Genomic DNA, 21,398 nt, shown 5'->3' with positions numbered 1-21,398 from the left:
CCGTATAATGACTCATAAAAATACACATATGATTTGCAGAAATAATTCTAAATTCAGCAATAATTTTCCTAGAAATTAGATTTCGCAAAGCTATGTGAAATTAATCTTTGATCCTTTCTGTAAAGCTTATTTCTGAATTAGAAAGTTTGTGTCTTTCTGAAATAAAGTGAGCAAATATGCTTAGTATCTAATTATTTTTTTCCTGTGAAAAAGGTGAAATAATTATTTTTTGTTGTATGTCAGTGTGTTTTCTATGCATAATTTCTTAACTATATAGAGTCTGAAAGTGTTATCATGGAATGGTTTGGATTGGAAGGGACATTAAAGATCGTCTTGTTCCAACCCTGCTGCCATGGACAGAGACTTCTTCCACTAGGCCAGGTTGCTCAGAGCCCCATCCAGCCTGGCCCTGAACACTTCCAGGGATGGGGCATCCACAGCTTCTCTGGGCAACCTGTTCCATTGCCTCACCACCCTGACAGTAAAGAATTTCTTACTGATACCTTGTTTAAACCTGTTCTTTTTCAATTTAAAGCCATTACTTGTCATTACATACTTGCCAAAAGTCCCTCTGGCTCCCTGGAGCTTTCTCTTCTCCACTCTGAACAACTCCAGCTCTCAGGCTGTCCTCACTGGAGAGGTGTTTCAGCCCCCTGACCATCTTCATGGTCTCCTCTGGACTCATTCCAGCTGGTCCATGTTCTTCTCACTTTAGAGGTCCTGGATCTATTGAAATGAGCTTATGAACTACTGATAGTGTCCCTGTTGTTTATGAATTAATATTGAACTTACTAGGGTGCCAAATGCGAGCATTTCAGATGTGATACTGTATCACCTTTGTTGTGTGCTTTATGTTTCTAAGGGTGAACACTTTTCTCACTTTCTTGCAACAAGGATTAATTTGACTTTGCAGCTTTGTTTTTGAGACACTCAGCATCCTGACACAATTCTGCCACAGAATCAAGGTCTTACACATGCATATTTAGGATACTTATCTTCAGGGATACAAGTTATTATTCAGGTAATAATTCCTTATCATAATTCTAACTCCATTAGAGTTGACACTTGAAATAGAGTGTGGCTGTTCATACTGGACTTGAAAAATGCAATAAAGGGAAGAAAGATAAATGTACACTGCATATAGATGGGGAAAAATCCAACCAACCAAAAAGCTGCCACTGATTATTCTTTTACTGAGAAACAATGAAAAATAGTGTGGTGAATTTTCATTGGTTCTGGACCACACTTTTAAAGTCACTCTTCCGTATCATCTCCCATTTGTGTTACTTTAATTCACATTGCAGAGCAGTCTTGAAATGCACAAAATTAATTTCTTTTGGATCAAGACTCTGCTATGGAAACCTGGGGTCTATCATGTAACAAAAGCCTCCTGTGAGGTATTTTATAGTATTTTCTCCATTAGTAAAAACTTCTGTTTTGTGTCATAAGGAAACAGCTTCTTGATGAGTGTCTCACCAGGTATTCTTGCATGATAAATCAAGACAGCAAGATTCATAAGCCTCCAGAATGCTTTGGAATGCATAAATTATAGAAGTTATTATTATGTTTTGCATACAGTGATTGCATAGCTATTTTAAAGTACACTTTCAGTGCAGTTGAAGTTAAGCAGGCAATCAGTCAAGTTTAAGAGGTGCTGAAGTTATTCTGTGTTTGCTTGCATTAATGAAAATCACCATTGTTGCTGTTTTTAGAAAAAGATGTAAAGCTCTAGTTTCAATTTTTTCAATGCTTACCCATGCAGGAAGATTATTTCTGCACATAAGGGCTACATTCTTCACTATATGTGGAGGTGGAGTGGAGAACCCAGTAACAGCATCCTACAATCTAACAGAACTCATCTCCCAGATGTGATTTTCATCCTTTACTAATTAATGTATTATGTCCTTTTAAAAAACTTCTTTGATCCTTTTAATTTATTTTACTTTATCTAAATATGATACATTGTTAATATGAATCCTGTGATTAGTTCTCATGCATTTGTTCTATCAGCTGTCTTCCATATCAATGCTGGGGTGGTAAAGATGAGGAAATTACCCTAATCTTTACCCCTCATCTTAATAAGAACTTTCATATCTAAATATTTCATAGACATTCAGATATGAATCTTTAGAGCTCCACGCAAATTGTAAAATAAAGAATTTTATGTAGAGATTTTAAATCTTTTGGAAAAACACTGAACAGCATTCTCTTTTAGAGCAAGAATTTTATGCTTTAAAGTATTTTATTAATTTTATTTGTAAATTCCCTGTGATGCATCTGTAAATCAAGTTCAACAGCAAAAATCCTATTGCTGTTTGCAGAATGGAAGTTAACTAATTTTGGCTACTAAATAAACATTCTGAGTTTATGTGTTTGTGCTTCTTTAAAAGTCACTAAAATACTTCAAGTAGTTTCTTAATTTATGATTTAATGAGATACTCTTTTGGAAATATTTGTGGATCCAAATGCAAGTACTTGTGTACTAATATGTGCAAACATTGACAATCAGAGGGGAAAAGTTTAGGATTTGCCTATTTGTTCAAGGAAGGAGAGATACCATTGATTTGATACTGATAAAATGGTAGGGGTGTTCTTTCTAAAGAACTTTTGAGTCTTGGTTTGATTCACAAATTGACTTAAATTACTAAAGATATAATCAAGAAAGAAATTTTGGTAGTGGAGGTAAATATCAGACATCAGTCAATAATTTTTTCCTACTGTTCTATTTGATATTGTAATTAAGGGCAGATAACACAGCTATAAAATCCTAATGATTTCCGTCAAATTTTGTTATTAGAGCTGAACTTTTTCAAGAAATTATTTAGACTCTGGGTGGAAACATAAATACCCTGTGTTAGCTTTAAATTTAATTTTGAGTATCCAGTAACACATATGAAAAGGTAAGAAAACTTGTAGATGTTCTTTGTGTTTTATTATAAGCAGCATACATTGGCTGGAATGAAACAGCACCTGTGGTTTTGTGAAGCCCATGTGTTGTCTTCCTGCACTCAAAATTATAGAACTAATTCTTTACAGAATGATGTTTTTGTATCTGTAAAAATTGAGCACCTTTTTAAATTCCCTTCGAATTACTCATCTTTCCATTGTGTTAAAAATAAGACTTGAATCTGAATGATTGACCAAGTTCATGTGGTGAACAGTATAATCTACATTAGCTATAAGACTGAGAAAAGTGCTCCTGAAGTTACCCAATCCTGTCATGTAATATACTTATGCCAATTTGGTAATTTCTTACCCTCTCCCTCTGTGACCTTTTGGGGAAGACAATGAAGATTATCTGGAATCACATAGAGAAATTTAAAGAGTCACTATAATTTTTGAATATCTGACTTGATTTTGTTTTTCTAATTAATTTATTTATAATGGTGTTGCAGTATTTCTGAAGAAATAATTATACATTGTGGCATCTTTAGTTGCCTGTGTAGGGATAATTCACTGTTTTATCATAAAAAGATCCCTATCATTATTTACAGGATTGGTATTCCTTCTGTCTAGTTTAATTTATAACGTTGTCCCAGACTTCTGTCCTCAGAAGAAGACCTTGTTTCCACATAGGTTTTTTATTTTAATCCATGGTCTTCCCACCTCTGTCATAATTGCTTAATATTTATCCATTATCCCATAGTGTGAAATGCTGTGACAATCTGATGTTTTTGTGAATTCTTTCAGCACTCTTCTATTCAATATGTTCTTATTTTATTGTAGGTACAAATTAGAACAAAGATGATATGTTTGAAAGTGAAGGTGCAGAACAAAATTGTTCTGGAGAAGAATGTGTAGTACCTGCCAGTCAAGTTCATTAAATTATGTTGGTATAGCAACTGGTTAGCCTCTTCCATACTTAAAATATCTTGTGTCAAATAATTAGTGCTGCTTAATTGTATTTTATTGCAAAAAAGGCAAGTAATTAAAGAGGTTCTTGCAATGGCTGTGGGGCCAGAAAGGGTCAGAAACTACTTGTAATTGGAATATGTTTTTTGAATCTAAATTAATAGATCTAGTAATCTATCTCTTCATTCCCCAGGATCTAAAAAAAGTATCCAGCATATTTGAATTGCTGTTTCTTGCTTGGAAATACTAATGGATAAAAATTAACTCTTTTTTTTTTTTCCTTTGTTGTTGTTAGGAAATCTCTAACATGTGTGATGTATTTAGCCTTGTGCACATAGACAAATGGCCCAAAATAATGCATTTTTAATTTGTCAGGGCATTTCCTCTATATTCTGGCAATCATGTTTTGCAGCAGGTGCTTTTCCTCCAAGTTTGGTCTTCTGCATGAAAACTTTCTGAGCATCTGATCAAAGACAGCAGCCATCATTATCCACAAATATAGAGCTTTGTGGAGAGATTTCTAACAACATAATATTTGAGATTTCAAATCAGCAAGTGCCCGAATCAGCCAAATGAGTTCAAACTATCTCAGTTATGTTTCTTTGCTTGGTTTGTTTTGTTTTAATTCAAAGAAAGTATATCAGAAAAATACTCTTTATCTTTGGAGCCCCACCAGTACTCTCTGATAGACTTAATGTAATTCCATCAGGTAATTTAAATGCTAACATCAGAAGCATTTTTGAAATGATTTTTTAGTTATTCACTTTTCCTAAAAGTCTATGAATGTAAGACATATACTGAAAATTACTCACATGGATGCAAGACACATCCAAGCCCTCTCAGCCAGGTGTTCAGCTGAAGTTTTTGGAAGCAGCTGCTAGAACTTACCTACAGCATCAGGTTCATGATAATAAATCAAATGGTGTAAGGGAAGCAATTTGAAACTAGGATATCAGGCTCCTCCTCCTCCTCAAAAAAAAACAAAAAACCAAAAACAAACCAACAACAACAAAAAAAAAACAACCGAAAATGAAAACTTCTTTCCCCAACAGTTGTTTCTAAATTGTGCTTTAAAAAAAAAAAAAAAAAAAAAAAAAAGATGTTTCTTCATTTCATATTATATCCATCTCTCAGCCACTATGTTTCCAGTAATTGGTCCTTTGCAGTATTTTTTTTTGCCCTTTAATCTATTTTTTTACTTTATTAATTTCCTTTTCTTACATGCATATCATAACATTAATATTTAACTTGCTTTGCTTTACACTTGGTAAGTGCTTAAAGGACATTCTTCTTTTATTGATTACACATCTGTCCTGGTGATTGCTCCATGTGTTGGATAACTTGTGTAGGTAGTGCAAAGTGATAGTGTTTTGAAAAGAGTTATTGCAATTTAATGTGTTTGCATATGGAACAACTTTGGAGACAGAAATGCCAGACTGTTTTTCCTTTAGCAGTGTACTTGGATAATTTGTCAACACTTACTGTCTGAATTTGCTCAAATCATTGCGAAAAGCAAACTTCTGTTATTCAAGCCCAGCAAAAAAATTTATTTTCTAACTTTCCCAGATGTTAACAAAATTTAAATGTACACAGATCCTACATATGCTGAGTATAATGCCCTTTTCATTCTTCCTTTAAACCAACAATTTCTTCAGCCAACCAAAGATCTTTTGAGAGAACTAATGCTATAAGGGCTGTTTAATTAAAGATTTTTAAAAATTATACATGTACCTGTCAGAGGTAAATAGTATTGCATTTTGAAATTTCCAGTTAATTTAAAGGGGGCAAAAATGTGGTGGCCATCATTTTTGTCCATCGATTTGCAATCCAAGTGGTACTGTTTGATTTAAGTAACAGCTCTTTTGGAAATAATTTTAAATAAGGTCATACATATTTCTTTTTGCTTTAAAATTTAGTCTTAATCGTAGCAGATTTTATCAGAAGGCAGATATGTGTGTTCAACAAAACTATATGTATAAGAATATACAAATATTTTTTTGAGTTATGGCAAAGATAGGAAGATGTTCTGCTGTTTTTCATGATGAAAAGTGCCAGGCTTTTCTTTAAAACTGAACACTGTCACATGAATATGCATCAGTTTAACTAAATATCAAGAGATTTAAAATTCATGTTCTCAAATATTTACTTAACTGCCCTGGTGAAGATAATTGCTTAAAAGGGCATAAACTTCCACTTGCATTGGTTAAAAGATAGTTTATGACTTCATAGCCTGTCTTCAAGTCAAGCCAAAAATTGAGGCATTATATGATATCTAGATTATTTTAAGGCCTGTTAAAAATGTATTAATCCTCTGAGATTTGCATTTTTTTTGTGAGAGATTAATACTCATTTGCATGAATTTATCATTATTCTCTCTTTTCAAAAAGCAAAGCCTGAAAGTCTTATGTTAGTTCTGTTGGTGTACAAGGTCAATTGAGAGGAGAAAGATCCCTCTGCCAAGTATGAAAAATTTACTCAAAAGTCAGCAGCAGTATTCTTTGTTCTTCACTTAACTTGTTCCCAGTAGCTGGAAAAGAGTATATAGTTCATATCTTCATGGGACACTGGAGGTTTGGAGAATTTACTGCTCTGCCATAGATTTTCCTTTAGCATAGTTAACTTCTCTAGTTACAATCATCCCTGCCAAGGATGGAATTTATGATTTCTTTCATATGAAACTATCTGCTGTATTTGGCTTGATAACCTAAATTTATTACTGGGCTTCTGTAACAACTACATGCCAAAAAAGCTATCTCTGAGCTGTGTTTCTTTTTTTTTATAGAAGGTGTTTGGTGTTCAGGTCCTTCTTTTGCCAATACTTTTGATGGGGTTTCTTTAAGCAGACAAACCACTCATTAATGATAGTAGTGGAAATTGTAGGTCTAATGTGATTGTCAGCTAAGGAACCTGAGCATTCTTCTGAGACTACTTGGAAGTGCAGATACTTTTCTTTCTCTTGTTCTCAGCATCTTGTGAAGCAAATGGAATCTAAACAGTGGTCAGCTTTTTCAGGGTACAGTCTCCTACTGTAGTTAGTTTATTTCATTGTCTGAAGTTCTGGTTCCTTGCAGACAACTCCGCTTCTCTCCAACTCTGTCTCACCTAAACGACTTCTCCTATTTTTGGAGAGGCAGCAGACACAGCATTTAATTCCTAAAGCACTTGCTGACCTGGGTCAGTTTTACATCCCCAGAGTCCTGCAGCCTGCAAATTTTGTGCTCTGCCTGATTTAAGTCACTTGGGAGCAGATCTTCCTCTTCAGTCATGTCCTTGTCCCATCCTTGGTGCCTTCTGCTTCTTGCACCCAATGCATGTTCCATTCATTTTTCCTTTGCTACCAAGTGTGTCTTTTCCCCTGCATGGGGCTGCCAGAGCACCTTATCAACCCTCTGGAAACAGGCCATGGGCACCTGCCTGGCACAGACCCAGTGAGACAGGCCTGAGGTGGAGGCTTGGAGGAAAACTGCACTGCTCCTTTTCTGACACAGGGTGAGGAAAAGATGTTCCTGATGGATTTTGTGTTTCTTTCATCTGCTGGGTGGCATTGCTATTGACCTTGTGTTATGTTGGGATGGTTTGAATTTAGGAATGGTTGAAGACAGATAAGCAACTAGAAGAGCTAGGAGTAGTATTTAATTGCATTAAGATCATCTGACCTTTTAGAAGAGGATGGTAAAGAAAAAGATTTTTTATTATATACGTTCTTCAATGAAGGAAGTATAGAAGAATTAATAATAACAAAGTAGGGGAGTTTGCACTCAAAATTCACTTTCATAGTGGAGTGAATCAAACTTCATCTCCTACACGCTGAATTAAGATTAACTGAATTTGGCCAGGCTCCAAATCCAGTATAACAGTTTTCATTGCTAGTCTGTGTAACACTGTGGGAATGGAGCTGATTTGTATACTTTGAGCAAGAAGAAATCTGTGAAGTTTTTATGATGTGACTAAAAGAAACCCCAACAAACCCAATTTGACACACAACAGAAGCAGCATCTTTTTAGTTTTTGTTATTTACAGCTGAAGCTGAGCAGCAGATATATTAGTGGATCTGAACTTTGTTCAGCCTCATATCCAAAGATAAATAGCCTCACTTTTTCAGATGCAGTGCTTATTATGTCAGTTTTTAGAAGAATGGAGCACAGTATTTTACTTGAAGTAATGAATCTGAAAATGCTTCAACCTCAATTGAGTGTTACTTAAACATTTCAGGAAATGGACCCTTAAACTGTTTTATCTTCAGACATTTTATTTTTAGGATGAACCTGCTGGTTCTTGAAACAAGCCTGTAGGGATAAACAAACATTCGTTTTTATCATGCTGAGAAGTATTTTTAAACAGAGACACTCTGTCTTGTCTCAGATTCTGAGACAGAAACTAAGGCAGATTATTGGGTGAGCTGGAGCAGAATGTAAGTTTTTATGTACGGTCTAGGAAACACTAATACTTTTATTTAATGATACATTGCCTTATAGGAATCTATTAGGACCTGTGTTTCTTCTATGAAGGATAGGCATTAAGCTTCTGTAATGCCAGTGCAGAGGTATGACCCCAGCTGAGGAAAGTAAAACATGCTGGCTTCTCAACAATGCATATTTTCAGTTTTCCTTTAGAAGCAGTCATTCTTCTGAACAGCAGCATGCTACTGTAGGCACACAAACAGATATGCAAACCTTCTGCATCAATCTAGTTATGTTCTAGTTACATTTTTGTTTTAAAAATCAAGGTCTTGATTTCTTTAAGGAGATTTTTATATGTTCCTCTCATATCCACCAGTATGAGTTAAAATCTTAAATATACAGATAAATGTTCACACCTTTCTGCCTTGTGTGTGATTAATTATATTTGTAGATCAATATCTAACTAACTTTGTGGGGTCTTTTTTGATAAAGAACCACCATTTTGGTCATATTGAGAAATACAGTATGCACTGTATTGCTTTCAGCTGTACTTGATGCTCCCATGGATAATTTGCCAGTACCACTGTGTAAACTCTCAGGTGGGTCTCTATAGAACCTCTGTGAAGCTAAATCATAGTAAGGGGCACTATTAACATGTAAAGCTCTATACATACAAATATGTAATGTTTGTGTTTTCTTCTGTAGACACAATAAAGCACCAGGTTTTGATTCTCAGTTTCAGATGGGGATGTTTCTGGAAAGCTTGGAATTGTCTACTGTGTCTCCTGAGATCTGTAAATTAGGAATAATTTTCTGTCTCTGCAGTTGTGTTCAGCAAAGTATTATTGTTTCCAAATTACTTTGGGAATACTGAAAAAGATGCTCTTTTGAAGAGCACAGAGAAATGGTAGAAATGTCACTGACATTCTGCTTGTTTTCATTGGGCTGGTGCATCATGGCAGAAGGTACAAGGTCAGTGGGTATTTGTGAGGTTGGTGTGGAAGTGCTGAAAAGTGTAATCAAGTCAGTAATGAAGTATTGTGAAGAAATCAGTGAGAATGATTTTATAAAACTTACTGAAAGCAATACACCCAGAAATACTACTATGTTGGAAACCTGTAACTATTAAAAAATTCTTATTGCCTTTTAAAGTTGACAGAGCAAGGTTCAGGCAGCATTAGAGAGCTTACTAGAGAAAGATGATGCTTGCATATAGATTTTTCATTTATAGGCTGCTAGTTGGATATTTTAACAGCTAACAGATTGATTTCTCTCTTCAAACTGTGTTTATAAGTTCTTTTACATTAAATAATCTAAAGACCTTAACATAATTATTATTTAATAATATACTCTGTAGACAGGATTATAGTGTGCTCTCCACTCCTCTCAGATTCATGAATCTTCAGAGTAAAAAATTATTTCAATGTTAGTGCCTACATTTGATTCTCTAGAACATATATAGTAGCTGTCTTTTTCCTGGATAATCTATTTGCTTTTGCAAGAACTTCTGGAATTTGTGTTATTAAAATCTGAATTCTTTAATGTGCAAGCAAGGGATATAGTGGTATACAGTGTTACCAGCTTTTAAAGTTGGAAGGTTATAAATTGTAAATATGACATTATTGAGTGGAGAGAGGGGATGAGAGGAGTAAAAACATGTTTAATTGATCCTGGTGGAACCAGTGTGGTGAAAGCTTAATTGTTCAGTCTGTTGATCTTTTTTACTGCACTGTGTAATGCTGTATATATATACATATCCACACACACATAAATAACATTATGCTGTTAATGACTCTGCTAGGTTTTCCATAAATTTATACATTCTTTCAAAACTATTTTAAAGGCTAATATCTAAAGATTGTTAAAATGCAGGGCATCTCTGCCTTTTGCAAGCTGCGATTTTGGAGTCTGAGTAAACAAGAAAAATCTGTATAAAATCTTTTTTCTTTTTCAAATTTTGTTCTTTTTATATTTGTATTTATTACCATTGAAGGTGTCTTTTATCAAAATTGTTAGTTTTATGACTAAATCATTCAGTAGCTTATAGGATATTCAGAATTGTTGCATTTTTTTTTTTCAGAAATTATCTTCCAAGAAGCAAAGAAGGCCCAAAAATTTCCACTTTAAAAACCTTTTTTTTGAAAATGTCTCCAGATTGTATTGTTTCTTGACATTTTGTCTCACCTAAAAGGAAGTAATTTAAAAAGAACCTTAAATGGTAGCTGTCAAGGTAGCTCAAACGAAGCATTAAATAAAAGGGGGGTTTACTTGCAGGTTTCAATCCCTCTGAAAAATCTTGTTTTGAAGATGGGTATCTGCCCATTTATAGAGTGTCCTGATGTACACAGAGCAGTGGAGAAATGGGCTGGTAGTTTTTTGGAAGATATGTACTGAGAATGTTCTTAGGAGTACTGTGAAAAATGTTTTGAAGCTATTTCTATTTGTTTTGCATCAGAAATGGGAACTCTTGAACTTTAGAATACAGCCTTTTGTGTGACTTCTCTTTTATTAAGAGATACAGCTTCCTATAAAGAGGGAAGATGGGCCCTATCCAGCTGAGTCTACAACGTGTTGCCATGCATAGGCACTGTTGATAATTATTGAGATACAATTCCTGGTAGGTTCACATTTTAATAACTAAGCCTATTGTAGCTGAAAAGAGAATGTGTGGTATAGATTTTCAAGCTGAGTAGTATTTTTATTCTTTGACTGAATCTCTCAAATTTGGTATAGTGGTAGATAAACTCAATTTTCTGTAGTAGGAGATAATGATCATTCTGATTAGAGACCTGTTGCTTCTAATCAGAGTTTTGTTCATGTGAGAACTGGGGTGAAAATACAGTCTTAGAAAAGAGCATTAAAGTGCAATGTATGCTCAGTAGTGGTTTCCTTTTCACTAAAGTTTTTTGGTTGAGGAGTGATTCAGGACTAGTAAAGCAAAACACCTGAAGATTAAAAAGTTTTACTTCATAAATAAATCCTAGTCTAAGAATTTAATATGAAGCAATCTCTTTTCCTAGAATGTAAATTTTTGTTGCAAAAGGTATACTATAGACTGGGGTTTTTTTATATTCTCAGTGAAAAAAGCATTATCCATGAAGATAAATACTTTCTTCAGGGGAACTAAAAATTGTGGGTTTTACCTTAACATATTCCAGGGCCATACCATTTTTCATGTTTTGGAAGAAAAGCATCTTAGAAAAGGAACACCAGGCATAAATCCTGAGAATCTTTCATCTGGTTTCTTTATTTATTTGTTGAAAGAGCAGTGAAGTGCAATAGTGTGTAGGTGTAGCCACATTAGGGTTGTTCATAGATGCACATCTTGCAGCAGGACTGACTTCACAACTACTCTGTAATATATATGTTTTGGCTTCTCATCTACTTTGCAGAAGGGAGTGTTTTAACCCAGAGTGTTTGTAACCAGTGATATCTGCCACACAAATAATAGTTCTTGTCTGAATGCCAGGAAGTGCCCATTCTGACAAAGGCATGGCAATTTAAGTGAGCCAGAATGGCACTTGTCTATGTTAGAGCATGTGTTTGGAAGGTGGACATGCAGGTGACATCTGCTTTTTGTTACATTCCTGATAATCCATGCAGATCTATAATTTCTATATGTTACATTGGTGCTTCAGTAGAGGCTGATATCAATAATCCAGATATTTCATCTGTGCTGACCTTGTTTCAGGCTAGCACCACAGAAACAGCATGACTTGCTCTGCAAATGGTCACAAGTTTCTCAGGAAATATGTAGTGTAAGGCTGTGAAGCTGAGTTTTAGTGTTTTTCATTCTCCTAACTGCTGAGGCAGCTTGGTAAAAGAAGAAAGGTAATAAGTTAGAAGCTGATGGATGAGGAATTAGTCCGGATAGCAGTATAAAAGCAGAAGTGAACCTGGCACAGAGGCAGTAGAAAGAGGGATAAATTAGAAAGAGAGGAAGAAAAAATAGCAATAAATATGAGTTGAAAGGTATAGAGTGAGGTGAACTGGCTGTGGTGAGCCTTTTGCCCCTTTCTTTTCCTTTTTGAAAACCTGAAAATTTATTTCGAATATTCTGCTGCCCCAGATGCATTGACATTGCTTGTCTTGTTTGGTGTGATGGCTAATTTTGCTTTTCTATTTATTTATTTTATTTATTTGTTTATTTAAACAAGTGCATGTCAAATACTTGTTGAGTCAAGTACTTCCCCAGCTAGGAGATAATATATTAAGAGTGCCTGGTAAGCATTAGTTTGAGTCAAGTGTTGTGATGGAGCTGCTGCAGTTTTACACAGGAACCTTTCCACTTAAGATGCACATGGTAGCATACTACAGAGATGATAGGATAATATGGCATATCTTGGAGTTTTTGCCTTCTTTCTTTTACTGAAACAAAAGGAATCAAGTAAAGGGAGAATGACTGCAAGAAGGGAATGTGTTATTCCCAAGTTAGGGCAACAGAAAACCCATGGGAAACAGATGTGGTTTGCTGATGCACCTCATCCTGACTCTTCACAGCAACTTTGTGTCTAGTTGAAAAATATAAAGCTTGATTTTTATTAGCATTGAGTATGCAGCTGCAACTGAAGTAAATGAGAGCTCATTGTTTTGAACATTGTGCTTGGCATTTTTATTGTCCTTAACAGAGAAACATAAACCCAAGTTCATATGTTTCAAGTAGGCTCCATAAGATTAATGGATAGTAGTGACAATTTGGGGGCTAATACTTATTTTTTCCCCAACTCAAACTAGTAGCTAGTCTCATCACTGTAGATGTGAATTCAAATTGAACTTGTTCGTTTTTTGCTTTTACATACTGTGGAGATAAACCCCTAGAGACAGTGGAAAGGGACATAAATTCATGTGAATGGTCAGGATGAATGCTAATTAAATGTGGTGTATGCCTTAACAGTTTAAAGGAATAATATACCTTTTATAGAATAGGTTTTAATAACTGGTTCCACTTGCACTTCTAATTTTAAAGCTTGTTCATAAGTATTTTGAGCATTCTTTAATTGTGTTGGGAATGTTAGCAAGCAAAATTAAGATTTCCCATCTAAAGCTGTGTGCCAGGATGCCTTGGCTGGTAATTCTTGTTTTCTGGTCTGGAACATCTTGGTACCATATTCTATATGAGTGTAATCTCCTGTCATTACTGAAGCTGTCATTCTGGAATGGGACAGTTTGTTAAAATCCGTCCTTAAATTTTAGGTATACAAAACTAGGTCTTTTTGCATATGTTTCTAGAGTTGCAACTTAAAATTTTGTATGTCTTAAAAACAGATGGGCAGTTTCCAAGGTCTAACCCTATTTGAAAAGGTCCATTATTCTAGAGCATGTGCATGTGAGGAAGAGTGAAAGAGCTCTTCATGTTTCCATGTGCTCATGTGTTCCCATGTGTTTGCTTATGTAGATAAATCCATGCCTGGCATGGTTTCATTTGACATAAGAAAATCTTTTCTAAACCTACTAGCAGTAGGAATAATTTACCAATATATGAATAAGCAAGCCACAGCTAAAGAGAAATAATGATCCTGGCAATGCTGAATTGCCAGCATTTAGATTAATGTTTTAATTGCATTTAGAATAATACCAAATGAGAGAACAAATCTTTTCCAAGCTGAGCAACACAAATTTTTTATCTGTTTCTTGATTATAATAGTGAGGTGTAATTTCAGCACTGATGCAGTCAGGATAGTGGCTGATGAAAATTTCATTATAAGAAATAAGATGATTTGAAGGAAGTGTTTCCATCCAAATCCTGTCATAAACAGAGAAATTATTGCAAGAATGAGACCAATTGTGGGAGATGGCTTTCCAAGATTTTTCAAAAAGAGATGGTCAAAGATGCAGGTTAAAAAATGAGTAGAGACAGGGGAATGAGACTTCTCATTTTTGTGTGACACCAATGTGGCAGTAGCTTGCCATCTTCTGGCCCTCTGACATGTGGCAGCCAGCAGCTTTGTTTCTGTTCTGCAGTCAGAAATGCAGACACTGTCTCTGCACGGAGAGGATATTATGAGCTGTAAATTTACAGCATGCAGCCCTTCCACCCCTGTTCCACTTGCAGGGTTTTGGGTACAAGTAGTACTCTGTCCTCACTTTGTGTCAGGGGAGATAGATCATTCCATGTTCAAAATGTCCATGCAAGAAAATAATGCCAAGAAGCCAGTGATGGGGAAAATTCATATGCAGAATTACTTAGCAGTGAACTTTGCTTGACAATTTCAGTTTTAGAAGGTTAGCTAAGCCTCTTTTTTAGAAGAACTTTCTTGATGACATAAGCCTTATAGTGGAGGACACAGCTGTGTACAGCCTAGGGATGACTTCAGTTCCTGTGCTTTGGCATATGAGTTTCAGACTGTAGAAATATTAAAACAGTGCCTTCAGGTGTCCTTGCAGATTTGTCAATCGAGGAACATTAACTAATTCACAGAGTCACACACACTGGAGGCCATCTGGTCCAAGTTCTCTGCTCAATCAGGGTTCTCCAGACCACATTACTGAGAACTGTGCCCTGACACATTCTGAATATCTCCACAGCCTCTCTGGGCATTTTGTTCTAGTACTTGATCACCCACATAGTAAAGTGTTTCCTCATAATCAGGTGGAGGTTTCTGTGCATCACTTTCTGCCCATTGCCTCTTGTCCTCTGCTCAGCACCACCTCCTGATACCTTCCCTTCAGATATTTATATGTAATGCTTTAGGAAAAAATAGCCTAAAAATGTGAACATGAAATTGTAAAGTGGTCTAGGAAATTAGTTGTCAACAAGAAGATATTTTTGATACCATGTTCAACATCTAAACATGGTAAAACTGCTCTTTCAGAAATTTCTGCAATGTAATTTCATAACTGCTTCATAGAAAAGCTAATTCCATATCTATGTTTTTAATTTGTAGGTATATTGAAACCTTGAAGGAACACAAGCCAAAAATTGTCTGGGATGAACAAATTGCTGAACACTACTTTGAATACAAAAAGTGAGTTACATTTATTGATTTACCATTCTGCACGTATTTTTGGCCACGGGCTAGTGACTGTAGTATGCAGCTAAATTCAGCAAATGGAAATTCTGCTGGTTGTGATCTGTATGTCAACACTGAACTGCAGTATAAAAGATTGTTTTGGGTGGGGAGAAAATCATAGAAGGATTCTTGAAATCACATAAACTAAAACAATCTTTAGAAGAGAAGTCTGAAGAATCAAATCTTTAGAAATTATCCATCAAAGTTATCTATTGAGTGTCAGTTAATCAGAGGCTCTGAGATGAGTACTTTGAGCTGGGTGATTACCAATAACTCTGCCAAAAGTAGTTCTGATAAAAATCTGTGGTACAAGAGCCTGGTTTCACAAGTCCTTCTTCTTAAATTGTTCAAGTGCTAAACTTCCACTAGATGGAATGCACTGTAGAGAAATAGAAGTAAAACTAAATGACTTCTAGATAAAGTTTTTGAAAGAACCAAGAGCATTAGGGTAATGTTCTTTGTCCTCCCTTGTTTATCATGAAATGACAAGAGGATTCCTGATCTAGGAAAAATCAGTTGAAAATACATTTAAATAAATAAACCCAGCAACATCTTATTAATCCTCTGATAATTTGCTGCTTTTATGGCAATTATAACAAAATATGCAAAATGGTACAAACAAATCCTACTACTTCTGCAAAGCTGTGTTTTGTGTATTACTCAATGCATTGTCAAAACACATTTTAGAAGCTTTTAATAAAAACAATCAAAACTTCATTATTTCCAAACAAGTCTTGACTAAAATATTTTTAAATATTAAAAAAACCCAACCAAAAAAACAAAAACCAAAACTAAACCTACAAATCGCCTAACTTCATATTTTTAGTTTAATTTTCAAGGCGTTTCTCAGCCTGTAATTTTCTTCTGATTTTTATTTGTCAGAAAAACACATCTGCTGTTCAGCAGTGTTTAAATTTGTTTCCTCTGTTTGTATGAAAGGACTGGGAACTCTATGCCCTCATTTTAAATTATTTGGTATCCTGTTGCAAAATTGCTTTGTACCAAGCAATTACAATTTTTTGTATGAACTAAAAAGGAATTTATCAGTAGCTCTCTTTTACTGGTCTTTAATGTCCAATCCTGTTGGAGACACAATGAACACTGGAGGAAAACTTGCTCTCAAAATGTAACTCTGAGAACTCTGTTAGAAAGACATTCTGGGGTTCATGTCTGAATCACATTTCTTACATGGCAAAATGAACTTGTGGCAAAGGGATAGCTTCAGTAGTACTTCTTCTTTTTTCTTTGAAGCCAACCTTTAGAGTTTCTTGTGTGGGGCTTCCTGGAGGAATTCTTAATGCATGAAGCCCACTCTGTCTGAAAATCACTTTAAACTTCACTTGTGCTGTGCTTGGCAGTTCTGTGTGGTTCAGCTGGCTGCAGGGGAGGGTTATTTAGGGAACTCTTTTTCAGCAAAGGTTCAATTATGTTGGATGGGGATGGGAGCCTGAAATATGTATGCTTCCCTTGTGAACCTCTCACCTGGAAATCTCGCATGTCTGCAGTGGCTGAGAAATGAAATCATGAATCTTTAAGCAAAGCACAGCTAATGATTTCATGTAGCAGACAGACTGTCTATTACAAACAGTTGAAGAAATCTGAGTGCTTGTCCTAGTGCACAGGCAAGTATTAATTTATGTAAGTTGTGAGATTTTAGGAGCAATTCCTTCTTGATCTGACCATGCACTCTATTTTTCTCCTGGCCTAAGTGGTAAAGTGTTGCTGTGGGACCCCTTGTAACTCATCCTTCTCATTACTAGGGGTTTAAAATGCAGCCTTGGTATTTGTGCCCAGTATAACTTGCCCTGTCTGTATATTTTATACTGCTGGCATTTAATTTAGCCTGGAAGATTCAATTCAGGGAATTGGAGAAAATATTTCACAGTTTGCATCAGAAAACCAAATGTTTCATCTTTTTCAGAGTCTCATTTAACAGGCACAACTGTCTGTTACAATCTGACAGTTTTGTCATCCAGTTGCAACAAAATATCTCAGTGTTTACTATGATGTGGTATCAAACCATCTCTGCTGTGAGATCTCTTCTTGGATCCTCTGTTTTCACTGTCAGCCTTTTCACAGTATCACAGAATCTCAGAATGGTTAAGATTTGAAGGGACCAACCTGGTTTTGAATTCTAAAGTTATTTAAAATCTTGTTATCTGTCAAAGCTACTGTGACCATTTGGTTTTCTTGTTTTGCAGAAATAAGGGAGGAAAGCATGCAGTCTTCTACCCAACACTGAAGGTAGGCACCCCTTTCTCAGGTCAGAGGGCTGTAAGAGGACAGAGATGTTTACTTCAACTGTTTCATTATTGAGACATTTCAGAAAACATTGAACTCAACTAAATGTTGAGTTTAGGCTTTTGTGGAAGAAGTTTGCCCTCATGTAAATGTTATGTAAATTGTTATGATTCAAAGCTTCACCTGCCTGGGCAAGAAGGTTGAGTTTTTTCTCTCATGCATAATGGGGTTTTGGGATCTCTGAAGATAAAGCATGCCTAGAGATAAGACAGACCAGGACAAGCCAATGCTGTGAGAGGATCTGTTCAAGTGCACTATCATGTTCATGTACTATCAGACATTGTGTTAGCAGATTCTCAGACAAGGTATCAAAGAAATTTTCCTTCTCATCATGGTGACTAGAAACTGATTCTCCCTGTCAGCCTGCATCACCCTGTTTTCTTCAGTTCTGTTTCTGTGGAACATACTTTAGTGTTTTGAAAACTTCTACACAATAGCCTGAGCAGAATACAGAATAAAATAGTTTATTATGGCCTTAGTTCCTAGGATGTTATCTTTAGATTTTCTCAAATTAAACTGAAGTCATGTGTTAAACCTCTGCTAGCTTTTAGTATTGGAGGGGAATTGCTTCTGTAGTGAAACTACATCATATTTACAGAGACCAGATGGTTTTTATGGTTAAACTAGTATGAAATGATCTAAGGCTCTGTTTTCCTGAACAGGATTGGTATCTTAAGCACTATGAGTAGAAGGATATTTCCCATCATTAATCTAATACAGGTGGAAGTACTATCACACAGAGCACATTAACTACCACATCTATGTTCTTGCTAGTGCTATGTCTGAGAGTGGTAGAAAGTTTCATTGTGAATGCATCAGAGAAAAGATAGATTGTGCTGTTAGCCTATGTTTTCTTCATTTCACCCTGCCATTGTCAGTACTAACCAGATTAACACTTATTCCTGTAAAGTTCTTTCATTATTTCTTCTCTAGCAGATCACCGCTCAATTGTGGTGATAGTTGAATGCATGGAAATGGGTTTTCTTTCCATTTTCAGCATGCTTGGTATTAAATATTTTGAGATTTGTTTGCTGGTCAAGATGGTTGGGAAACACTGAATGTTATTACCTCATGAAAAATATGCTTTTTTCCCCATTTAATCACTGTCAGGTTGCTCAAAATTAGTTTGTTCTTGACTAGTTAAAAGCAGTCATGAATGCCAAGGCCATTTGATCTGTTAATGATGCTATGATACTTTATTCCATTTTCCATGGAAAATATTTTTAAACACATCCCTAGTGTGAGTAGTTTAAACATTGCAGTGCTGCAGTTAAAAGTAAGAAAACCTGGGAGCAAAAGATTGAAAAATAATTCTTTTTGTTTGAACTGAAAAAAAAAGGGCAGAACATGAATTGTGGCATTGCTTCCCTTATTAACCAACTCTTCTAAATCAATGACTGAAGCTCAAATAGAGATACTTTTAATTATTATCTCCAAGAATCTCTTTAAAATAGAATTTTTGTAATGTAAATTGTGACTCTGTCCTGGGAAAAGGCAAGGGTAGGCAAAAGATCTTGATGGTATTTGACAAATCATTCTGATCATCATAGTGCTAAAGTTTTATTTTACTCCTGAGATATTTCTTGGAAGACTTAGAATTTCTGTGCATTGTGAAATGACAGCCTGAATTAGAATAGTCCTTTGCATAGTTCATAAATCTGATTTATTTCTGTGGCATTTTGTCAATTTATCTGGTAATCTTTTATTAGGTCATTGAATTAACCGGTACAATTAACTGTCTTTGACTGAATGATTGCTTGCTAACCAGAGAGTATTTGAATGCAGATGAGGTTTTTCAGTAGCTGGTTCAAGGGTAGATGTTTTTCAAAGGTGGCATGAAGTGATGGCAGTATGGAGTGCCTGATATCTCTGACTGAGACATGATTGCTTTGTGTCCTTCTCTTAGTCCATCCAGTTACGCTTGGAGCTTGCAAAAGAACTGGGCACTGGAATATCCATCTGGGAACTGGGACAAGGCCTGGACTATTTTTATGACCTGCTTTAAAATGAGAGATGATCTGAGAAAGACTTTATTTGCTTCACTGAGGCTCTACCTTCAATTAATCTGGTTATCTTGGAGAGGTGATTTTTAAAACATTTTTTTGTAATTTATATAATATCTGTATAAACTTGCTTTTTTTTCCCCAATAAAGAATCTTTATTGATTTGCCACATAGACATGATTGTTGGTATCTGATAAAATTCAAAGTAAAAAACCACAGAAATTTCTCTTCAAGCACCTGAATTCCTTCACTAAAAACAGACTAACACAGCTGTATGGAGTTAGAGTTTAAAATATTTTCTCAAATGTTTTCTACAAGAAATAAAATGGGAATGTTGATGGCATCTGATCAGAGTTTAAGATGGAGACTTCTCAAAGAGCTGCTGGTAATAATCTAAGTAAGAGAACAAATAAATCTATCATATTACACCCAGAAAATTTAAACTCTGTTGGACTCTGCATCTTGCTGTCTTCTGGTAAGGTAAGTGAACATAAAATGTCAGGAGGGGGGACCAATTAGAAGACTTTCCCTCAAGCTGGTAGAAAATCAAGCACTGACAACCTAAGCTGCTAGCTCTGTTTATTTTGTCATGTTAGTAAATTCCTTAAGTAGTTCAAAGTGCCAGTAATTTCAATTTATGACCTGTTTCTAATTCAGCTCTGTTACAAGAGATGCTCTGTGATTTCTCTATTCTGCTTAGCTTGCTTGGTGTCTCAATTATAGTATTTAGCTCTAGAGTGTGTTGCATTAGTGGCCAGTCTGTGGGAACTGTAACATTCAGCAGCAGCATGGATTCCATGGGCATGATGGATTCCATGTCCCCAGCAGACAGAGCCCCAGCAGCTGTGACACCCCCTTGACTTTAAGCAGGCAGAGTGAACATCATCAGCACCTTTGTGCATGAAGCTGACATTCCTCAGCTGCACACATTGGTGCTTTTGTCTCCATAATAAGGATTTTTTTAGGAACCCAGCAGCTGTGAAAACCCATCAGTTTTAAAACAAAGCCAAGAAATTGTGTCCCTGCCTCTTGGTTTATAGCATTTGTGTTTGTAGAAATCCACAGGCTTCAAGGCAATTTCTTCTGAGGAACTGAGAGGTGCTGGGAATTTGATGAGGGTGTCATTGGTCACCAGCAGAGACTCAGGCAAAGAGCTCTGTACTCCCACTGGTGTTCTTCTTGCCACTTACAGTTGTCACAAAGATGACTGCACTCCTCTGTTCACATCCACCCTTCCCAGTAATTAATCTCAGCAGGGAATTTATCTGCCCCTGCTGCTTTCAGCAGAATAAATCCCACTGTAATCCACCATTGATTAAAGAACTATTGATCTTCACCTTTCTGATTTAGTTCTCGACTTCTCACATTGCGAGTATCCAGCTGGGCTTACTAATCAGGTTTCTTTCGTCCATACCATTACTAGTAAGATAATTTGCTACATGAATCCTTCTGTTCAATTAACTTGAACTTTCTAGTTCGTTCAAAAGCAATTTAAAGCCACTCTGGCAATGGTGTCTAGAATAGCACAAGAATTAAATTCTATTACACTGGTTTTTCTACTTTCAATGGCACTACTGAACCAGAGTGTCTCAGAAAAAAATACTCAGAAATGGAAGGGGTTATGTTCTGAAATGGCATCCATTTTTATATTAGCTAGTAGGTAGCTTCCCAAATTGGATATGGGGGAGAAAATGGTATTTCATTTTAGCTTTTTTCCTCTCTAGAAAAGATACACATAATTTATCACAATTTTCATTTTGCTTATATTCTGTGATGATTTTTTGTGAAGTTCATGATTCCTGTTTGTTTCTGAGTACAGCTATGTGAGAAAG

At 35.7% G+C, this 21,398-nt stretch overlaps 1 protein-coding gene across 4 annotated transcripts in view; it reads left to right on the top strand.

Annotated features, from left to right (window-relative positions):
- The window catches only part of CHID1 (chitinase domain containing 1), a gene marked incomplete at its 5' end in the record, with an annotated part of 104,032 nt that extends 84,293 nt beyond the window's left edge, over positions 1-19,739 (top strand). For all 4 annotated transcript variants that reach the window (XM_079308956.1, XM_079308954.1, XM_079308955.1 and 1 more), the window contains 3 exons: positions 15,137-15,217; positions 17,464-17,506; positions 19,470-19,739. In XM_079308956.1, coding sequence (XP_079165082.1) covers positions 15,137-15,217; positions 17,464-17,506; positions 19,470-19,568 — 223 coding nt within the window. In that variant the 3' untranslated portion in view covers positions 19,569-19,739. The remainder of the gene's footprint in view (positions 1-15,136; positions 15,218-17,463; positions 17,507-19,469) is intronic.
- Positions 19,740-21,398: the final 1,659 nt, after the last annotated feature.

This window comes from Erithacus rubecula (assembly GCF_903797595.1).
Source record: "Erithacus rubecula genome assembly, chromosome: 6".
In the NCBI taxonomy this organism is placed as follows: Eukaryota; Metazoa; Chordata; class Aves; order Passeriformes; family Muscicapidae; genus Erithacus; species Erithacus rubecula.
Note: the sequence above shows the minus strand (reverse complement) of the source record. Positions and strands in the feature narration are given on the sequence as shown.